At 34.0% G+C, this 8,760-nt stretch overlaps 2 protein-coding genes across 6 annotated transcripts; one reads left to right on the top strand and one right to left on the bottom strand.

The window, feature by feature from the left end:
* Positions 1-928: 928 nt before the first annotated feature.
* LOC120256628 (pentatricopeptide repeat-containing protein At2g34400) lies at positions 929-3,521 on the top strand. The gene is made up of 3 exons (XM_039264294.1): positions 929-1,808; positions 1,992-2,955; positions 3,058-3,521. Exons 1-2 carry the CDS (start codon positions 982-984, stop codon positions 2,941-2,943), a joined length of 1,779 nt encoding a protein of 592 aa, XP_039120228.1. The 5' UTR covers positions 929-981; the 3' UTR covers positions 2,944-2,955; positions 3,058-3,521.
* A 371-nt stretch (positions 3,522-3,892) lies between these two features.
* On the bottom strand, positions 3,893-7,321 carry LOC120256660. Of its 5 annotated transcripts, XM_039264348.1 has the most exons (7): positions 7,244-7,321; positions 7,029-7,098; positions 6,135-6,315; positions 5,767-6,019; positions 5,181-5,332; positions 4,565-4,701; positions 3,893-4,306 (listed from the first exon to the last, which is right to left on the bottom strand). In XM_039264348.1, the coding sequence occupies exons 4-7, from the start codon at positions 5,994-5,996 to the stop codon at positions 4,139-4,141; spliced, it is 687 nt and encodes a 228-aa protein (XP_039120282.1). In that variant the 5' UTR covers positions 5,997-6,019; positions 6,135-6,315; positions 7,029-7,098; positions 7,244-7,321; the 3' UTR covers positions 3,893-4,138. The 5 variants fall into 5 exon arrangements, with proteins under 5 accessions (XP_039120282.1, XP_039120284.1, XP_039120281.1 ...); XM_039264350.1 differs by lacking the exon at positions 6,135-6,315 and having other exon boundaries at positions 5,767-5,987; XM_039264347.1 differs by lacking the exon at positions 6,135-6,315.
* Positions 7,322-8,760: the final 1,439 nt, after the last annotated feature.

Consider the following 8,760-nt stretch of genomic DNA (forward strand, 5'->3'; position numbering starts at 1 on the left):
GTTTGGTAACCAGAAAAAAACATAGGTTGCCTCCATGTATGGGAAAAAGATTACTCCCATGAGAGACATACTATTCCACCCAAAAATGAAGAGAGAAGTATTGCTTAGCTATAAAATTACTAATATACCCCTAGAATATTAAATTTAAATATTTATTAATAATTTAAATAATATAATTACATATTTATATATTTAGCTTTACTTATTAAATAATGTAATTAAATTATTTTGAAAAATTAAAATTAAAATCAATAAATGAAATTAACTTAATTATACGTATTTCATGATATTAACTAATTTAATAAATATATAATAGTTAAATAAATTATTAAGATTAATTATATAATAAACAATATATTGAAATATATATTTATATTATGAATAATTAATAATAAATAATGTTAAATACTTATCAGTAAACATAATCTATTATTTTATATAATAATATCTACCATTTTTCTACGAGGGTATTGATGTAATTTTACTATATCATATATATATATATATATATATTTTCTATTCTCAATCCTTATTCCATCAAATCAAACACATTATTCACATTCCCCCTATTCCCATTCACATTCCTCTCTTTTTCTATTCTCTATTCTCATTCTTATTCCGCAATCCAAACAGGCCTTTAGTGGATTAGCTGATGCGCATAGGTTATTTATGGTCTCTTCCATGGTATCTGCACCACTGTTTGAGACTCCATAAACTCCGAGCTCCTGCTCCATGAACTCCACCATATGTTATTTATGGTCTCTTCCACCTCTTTTTGCCTCCAAAATTGTATTCAATGGAATAATTTTTAAATTTTAATGGATATAAATTTACCAACAACCACAAAAAAAAAAAACCAATAATACAATATAAAATGACAGAAACACCCTTAACATTACCAAGAATTCTCCAACGATAACACCAAGAATTCTCCCACTTCATCTCCCTTTCACCTTCCCGCCAAACCCGGATCCCAACAAAATGAACCCCAAAATCCCATCCCTCTTCGTCCTGCTGAAACACTGCACGTCCATCCAGTGTTTGATGAAAATCCACAACCAAATGCTCACCAACTCCATCCCATGCCACAACCACCTCCTCGCAAAGCTCATCGACCTCCGCCAACTCCACTACGCCATCCTCTTCTTCTCCCACATCCCCATCCCCAATGACTTCTCCTTCAACCTCATGATCCGTGCCTTTGCCACCCTCCACCATGACTACCCCCTTGCCCTCCATTACTACCACTTAATGCTCCGTTTTGGTGAAAAACCCAATAACTTCACCTTCCCCTTTGTGTTCATCGCCTCCGCTAACCTTCAGGCATTGGCCCATGGCCGCAATGCTCATTCGTCTGTTGTTAAGCTTGGTCTTGAGTTGGATTCCCATACAAGGCATTCTTTGATCACAATGTATGCGAGATGTGGGGAGGTGAGGAGTGCAAGGAAGGTGTTTGATGAAATTTGTGAGAGAGATGTAGTTTCGTGGAATTCGATGATATCGGGGTATTCGAAGATGGGTTTTGCCGGAGAGGCTGTGGGGTTGTTTAGGGAGATGAGGGGTTCTGGGTTTGAGCCAGATGAGAAGACTATGGTGAGTGTGTTGGCCGCGTGCGGTGATTTGGGGGATTTGAAACTTGGAGAGTGGTTGGAAGGCATGGTTGATGAGATTGGGCTTGAAGTGAATACTTTTGTCGGTTCAGCGTTGGTTGATATGTATGGGAAGTGCGGCGAATTGGCTTCCGCAAGGAGGGTTTTTGATGCAATGACGGAGAAGGAGGTGGTTGTGTGGAATGCTATGATCACTGGGCAAGTATTTGAATCTCTATAACTTTCTCTTTTTGTTTTGCTTGAATTGTGCTAAAAAGTTGTTATATAGTTTTGAGTGTTGTATTTGAAATGTTATGTGATCTCTGCTTTATATATATAATTTATTAAGCTTGATTGCTTTAATAATTTGAACTGAACATCTGATTTACCAGAGCAAAACAGGTATGCGCAGAATGGGTTGTCAGATGAAGCCATTAAGGTATTCCATGCGATGCGAGAAGCTAGAGTGGAGCCGGATAAGATCACAATGGTTGGGGTGCTTTCGGCTTGTGCAGCGGTTGGAGCCCTTGATTTGGGAGTGTGGTTGGACAGATATGCATCCGGTAAAGACTTGCACAAGAATGTCTATGTCGGCACCGCCTTGATTGATATGTACGCCAAGTGTGGCAACCTAGGCCGTGCAGTTGAGGTATTTGATATCATGCCATTGAAGAACATTGTTTGTTGGAATGCGATGATATCGGCACTTGCTTTTCATGGCCGGGGACAAGAGGCAATTTCGCTCTTCCTACGCATGAGGAATCAGGAAAAGGAAGCTCATCCAAATGATATCACATTCATTGGAGTTCTTTCTGCTTGTGTGCATGCAGGGTTGGTTGATGAGGGTCGTAGGTGGTTTGACTCTATGCAATTTGAGTACGGAATAGTTCCGAAGATTGAGCATTACTCTTGTATGGTCGATCTTTTGGCTCGGTCTGGGCAATTAGAGGAAGCATGGGAGTTCATAGAGAAGATGCCGGAGAAACCTGATGCAGTTGTATTAGGAGCTTTGCTTTGTGCATGTAGGAGTTGTAAAAATGTAGAAATTGGCGAAAGGGTGATCAAACGGATTCTGGAGTTAGAGCCTTTGAATTCAGGAAATTATGTCATATCTTCTAAAATATATGCAGGTTCAAAGAGGTGGGATGATTCGGCGAGGATGAGAGGATTGATGAGAGAAAGGGGTGTCAGCAAAACTCCAGGATGTAGCTGGGTTGAGATTGATAACCAAGTCCATGAATTCCATGCAGGGGATGGACTGCACTACAGAGCAAAAGATATCGAGAAAATGATCTGTTTATTGGTCTTTGAGATGAAACTAGAAGGATACATTCCAAACCTTGATCTATTGTGAAGCAACACAAAGGTGTTTGTTTTATTAGTTTTAACATTCTGTTGTTAAGTGTTAGTGAGAAATTTGGATTTGGATTTACTCATCTCCTTATCATTTTTCTTCATCTTATTGCAGTTTGATCATGTGTGAAGTCGTTATCTGTTTCTCATGGCCTGCTAGTCATTGAGAACAGAAAAGCCGTCGTGATGTTGTTGAACCTGACATTGATGGAATAGAGATGTTCATCTAATCACCTTGTTCGGGGGTGTCACACGTAATCCAGAATTGTGGATGCTGGTGTTGGAGTAAGAACCGGTGGTTCACCTTGAATGCGGCATTTTAGAGATTCCTGAAATGATGTCTGATCGGTTTTCTGAGAAGCGCGAAAACAATATCGATAATCTATTTCAGTTTTACTTACATTCAAGATGAAGATCAAGATCAAGAAACCATAAGTTCAAACAAGTGATACTTTTTCTTTCAGAATTAGTTCCAGAATTAAATACTCGAGAATTTTGTTCTTTGATATACTGAAAGTACAACTCAGATGTTGTCCATGAAAATTATCATGGAATCATTATTTATTTATTTTTTTTAAACCTCTGATCCAATTCATTGTTTGTTTGTATTCTACAATAAGAGAATTCCTTGTTTTTTAACTCCCAACTGGATGAGAACTGATGAGCATTTGTTCTATAGGATGAATACTAATGAACATTTCTCCTATTGAATACTTATTTGACACTGTGAAAAACCATAATAGTCTCACAAAAATTAAAGTTGGTAAATATATATATATATATATATACAAGTTTGAGGGGGAATATTAAAGTAACACTGGGACTGTTTAGTTCAATCCATATACAGATTCTTAAAACTAATCAGGAGCAGAGCTTGGATCACAAATTAATAATCCCACATCTGTTAAATTAGTATATATATATATATATATAACCGAGATAACATAAACTGAGTAAATGTTTCACATTTTATTAACACATAACCAATATATTTACATGATCAAAGACGATCACATTGAGGTCAAAAGTATGTCTTGCCCCAAATTGGCACAAGCAATAAAAATGACACTGCTACTAAAATTGGAGCTGCCGATTGATTTCCTGCAGTCTCAGTTTATATTGGGTATATATATATATATATATATATATATATATATATATATCACAACAAAGCATGGTTAATTAAAATTTCTAGTCTAGTAGCCCAACCATGAAGATGGTAACGGCTGGAACAAAGACTTTGCACATGATAGTAATTCAGAGTAGTCCACACGATTGAGGCAGTCGCGGAAGTCGGTGAACAACTTATCAAACACTCTCCACAGTACTTTATACGATCGCGAGTATGGATATGGAAGGACGAACTATAGAAGAGTCAAAAAGCAGAGTGTCAGGATTTTTATCTACCAGCAGAGAAATTAAAATGCCTGACAATATAAAGAAAGCGGAAAATACAAACTAATGAGACCTATTTTTTTACTTATGGTTCTGAATGAAAGGATCCATAGATTTCCAAACACTTGATTGTGATATATATAATATACAAAAAAGGGGATGTGCTGTTGATTTAACATTGGAATTAAAAGTTTGTAAGCACTGTGATAAAGGACGGGGTAACTCACATCTCCTTCTTGAGCGAGGCGTTTAAGTAGGATAAATGTACGTTGGTTTTCTTCCAAGTTGTTGATAACTGCTAGCCAGATATGTGAAGCAAGTTCATGGGCATTGTCTTTTGACTTACCACAGGCAATGAATTGATCTGCTAAGAGCAAACAGAGGTCTTAGCAATTTGGTATCACATCCTCTTTATTGTTTAACCAAGCACCATAACTCCATGCATGCCGTAAACTTTACAATAAGATGCAATTGATAGCACTCCAACCAGAACAATGACAATGTCATATGATCTACTGTTTTACTCATCGATAAAAATTAGAGTAGGAAGAGACTCGACATAATAACAGGTTGCTTTCGCCATCCAACACAATTTTGAGACAAAATATATATCTTGAGGTCTGATTGCTGCCTAATCTAATTAGTTAATATTTTACTCATAAGAATATAAAATGAAACATGCATCAATCACTTTCATCGACAATATCATAATAGAAGCTCAATGGTCCTTGTATTTCTAACCAACAGTGCAGATTCATAAAGGAAATTCAGTTTAAACAGAATCAAGTAATTGATTCCATATAAGGAAAAGGCAATAGTTTAAAAGAAAGATAAAAAACGCACCAATTATGGTACCATGAAGAATACTAGATGGAGGAGGCAAAATTGAGCGTTCAAGTTGTTCTTTCAGAAATAGAAAAGCATGGCCTATGAGCTCATCAGCTTCAACACCTGGTGCAATGATGTGTTCACTAGCATATAAAGCTGCATATCTCCTGAAAATATCAATACCTCCACTCTAACTCAAATGCCATTGGAACAAAAGACCTCAATGAAACATTCAAACCGCAGAAGCAAAACCCTGATATTCATGAAATAATCCTTTCCATTTGCCAGCATGACACGCATTCTATAGTGCAATGCGCCAGTGAGAAACCGTATTAGAAGTTTGTGCTATAAATTTTAAAATATCATTTGATAATTCATCTCATTGTCTTTTTCACTTCAAGAAATAAAGTTTGCATTAATGTGTAAATCAATACAGATATTTCAAATAGCCAGATCCCCTTACAAGATCACTGACATCCATCCAAATCTATCCAATTGCAAAAGCAAAAAGCTAAGGAGGAAGAGTATATATGTTGAGCTATTATAGATATATATACACACATATATATAATCAACAATCAATAGTTATATAGAGCGTCACCTTCGACATGAGCCTCGGGGAATAGGACCCGGCCAACGCTTCCTATGACTAGCAAAAGGCCAGGTTCGGGCAATGGCAGTTTGCCACAAGCTTTCGCCTCGGAATATAGAAGCCCATTGCTTGCTGACACATGAGATTTGAGCCCACTCACAAATTGGTATCCTTAAAAAGACTTCTATGAGGAGATGATCAGGTAGTTTTCCAAATGCATGATTCATCCCCTGTGTCATGACTCATGGGGCTTTAACAAAAGCTGAACATCATGAAACCAATCACAAGTAGCAAGTATTCAATTAAAATCTATAAAGAATTTGAGATTTTTTTTTAAAAAAGATTAAGAATAAACTGCTTTTGATTTAATACAAGACCTTCTTGAACATTGATAGTGTCAGGGATAAAAAAGGAAGAAGAAGACTTTCTACCAAAGAACAACCAGCACAAGACGAACATCGAAGAAAGGGGAAAACAGCTTATGATGTTTTCTTATATGCGATGTCTTGCTGGAAATCCTACATCAAACATATGTCCTATCCTTTTGTGCATCATAATCTGAGAATTGCATATTAAAATGCTCATTTCAGTAAATAAAGAGTTTCCAGTAATAATTTTCCCATCAAACACCTTCTTTCTCTGGCTTCTTTTTTGATGACAAATAACACATATCACAAAACCAGTAAATGCACTCACGACAAAGACCATCCTTGAAACAAAATAACAATACCAAATTCATCCACATCATAAACTCAAATCCTCAAAAGCGCCACAAGTAAACAAAGAGGAAAAAAAAGGGCAACTAATCAAAACTCAATTCAGAAACCTCAGGGAAATATATTAAATGGTTTTGAGTCCATGTGTTAATAAAATCACTGAAAACTGATTGATAAAAGATACTGTCTTAACCCTAAAAAAGTGTCTGTTTGCACAAACTCAACACCTAAAATTCACCACAAACACAAAATCAGCCAAAGAAAAGGCCAAACAAAAAATCTGTTGAACAACAACACCAAAACACTCAGCCTGCATTACAAACTAACACCCAACAAGTTCCACAGTTAGCAATTCAACAGGACACTACTAAAATCACATCATCTCAAACAAAAGAAGCAATTCCCACCAAAAATACCCTCAAAAATCAATGAAAAACCAACACTGACAAACATACAAACAAATACTAAAGATGCATCAAAAACAATATTGAGAAACTCTCCAGGTGAAGAAAACAACCATCTGATCATTCAAAATCTCAAGAAGTGACCACGTACCTCAATCAAAGCCCAAAACAGCAGCTGGTTCAGCAACAAGTTTGTTACAAATACTTATAACCCAATGTTTCTACAGTACACAAATAAACAAACAAACAAACAAAAATAGTATAAAAAATCACACTTTTTCACAAAAACAACCATCTGAATCCATCAAAGCAAGATCCAAACATGATGATGCCACTGATAAGAGAATGAAAAAGGGGAACACAAACCTAAAAACTCCTCCTTTTCTCGTTCACGGCGAGACAAGGGAGACTGGCAGCGTTGCGTTTGGTATGCTATGAATATCGTCATTATTATTATTATTATTTAATTTATTTTTCAAAAGTTTGCATATATACCCATATAAAACTCGTAATTGAATATGTTAATCATAACTTTACAATATATAATCTTATCATTAAAAATCAATTGAAAATTTTATTTAAAATACCGTTGACAGAGAAGAATGGTGAGTTTCTTTGGTATATATTTAAACACAAAAATATAGGTTTTTTTTTTAAGGAATAATAACCTATCCATTCTATTAAATTAGATGTATAATCTACTCTAAGAGCATTTTAAAGAATAATTTTAAAATTTTTAATAATATTTAAATTTTATTTTTATTATTTATAATATTAATAATTGTAAATGTCTATAAGATTTTTAAAATTTAAGGTATAAAATAATTTATATGATAAAAATTATTTAATTATATTATTTTATATATGATATTGTTTTAAAATTCTTTATAAAATTTTAAAATTTCGGATGCAAAACCGGAAAAAATGCGAAATAAATATAATTTTTATAATCACAGGAAAAGATGTAAGTAAACAAATAATAATAATGATTATTATTAGTTTATTATTTTTTTATTTTGAAGTGGACCTACACTCAAACCCGGCCACATAAGTTGCGTAAGAATCCTTAGCATCTGTTATGCCTCATCTTGATGACATGTAGACTCGTAGACTTGTGCAAAGATATAAGTTAATTAAAAATAAAAATCATTTAACTTTGCAATAAATGTTTGTGTTGAGTCACATGCCAACAATCACTATTTAATATAGTAAAATGTTACAAAAATACCAACAATCACTATTTAATATAGTAAAAATGTTACAAAAATAATGAATAAGTAGACCAGTGTCGAAGCTCTGATCAGTAATAATGATTTTAATATTGTGCATATATTTTAGTATATTTTAGAAATACAGTGTAATTGCCGAAAAACACATCAATAATTTTGTGTGTTTTTTAAAATAAAATAAAATAAATCATCCAATATATATTAGAAAAAAGTTACTGCAAATACAAATATAGAAATTTTTTTAAAAAAATATAGGATGTTTCTACATGTGTGTTGACTGGAATTTTTCTGGCTTCCATATCAGCTAATAAAGATGCTAATCAATCGAGTGACCTGCAGATAAAATGATTAGTAACTTTAATGAGTATTTTGAAATAAATCAAAGTTTCATAATCAAAATGATATCTGACCAAAATTGAGCGATTTACCAAAAAAAAAAACACCAAACTTAGTTAATAAGAACTCTGAATAATTATTCGTGTTTCATTGAGAAATACATCAAATCTGAAAGGATCATCTTTAGATTTAGCTTGATGTGATTTAATTAGTTGTTACACACAATTTTTGAAAAGTAACTGCCGAATGAAATTATTTGGTTCATGGTTATTTTATCAATATTTTAAGATGTTAATTAGGAGTCTTTGATTTGAGGAA

Source organism: Dioscorea cayenensis, unplaced genomic scaffold, assembly GCF_009730915.1.
Source record: "Dioscorea cayenensis subsp. rotundata cultivar TDr96_F1 unplaced genomic scaffold, TDr96_F1_v2_PseudoChromosome.rev07_lg8_w22 25.fasta BLBR01001548.1, whole genome shotgun sequence".
Taxonomy (NCBI): Eukaryota; Viridiplantae; Streptophyta; class Magnoliopsida; order Dioscoreales; family Dioscoreaceae; genus Dioscorea; species Dioscorea cayenensis.

Excerpts from the sequence above, each read along its gene's own strand:
- LOC120256628 (XM_039264294.1), top strand. The coding sequence starts at position 982 with ATGAACCCCAAAATCCCATCCCTCTTCGTCCTGCTGAAACACTGCACG. Across the intron at positions 1,809-1,991 it reads TGGAATGCTATGATCACTGG|GTATGCGCAGAATGGGTTGT; the intron begins GCAAGTATTTGA and ends AGAGCAAAACAG.
- LOC120256660 (XM_039264347.1), bottom strand. The coding sequence starts at position 5,996 with ATGACACAGGGGATGAATCATGCATTTGGAAAACTACCTGATCATCTC. Across the intron at positions 5,333-5,766 it reads CCCCGAGGCTCATGTCGAAG|GAGATATGCAGCTTTATATG; the intron begins GTGACGCTCTAT and ends TGATATTTTCAG. Across the intron at positions 4,307-4,564 it reads GCCTCGCTCAAGAAGGAGAT|TTCGTCCTTCCATATCCATA; the intron begins GTGAGTTACCCC and ends ACTCTTCTATAG.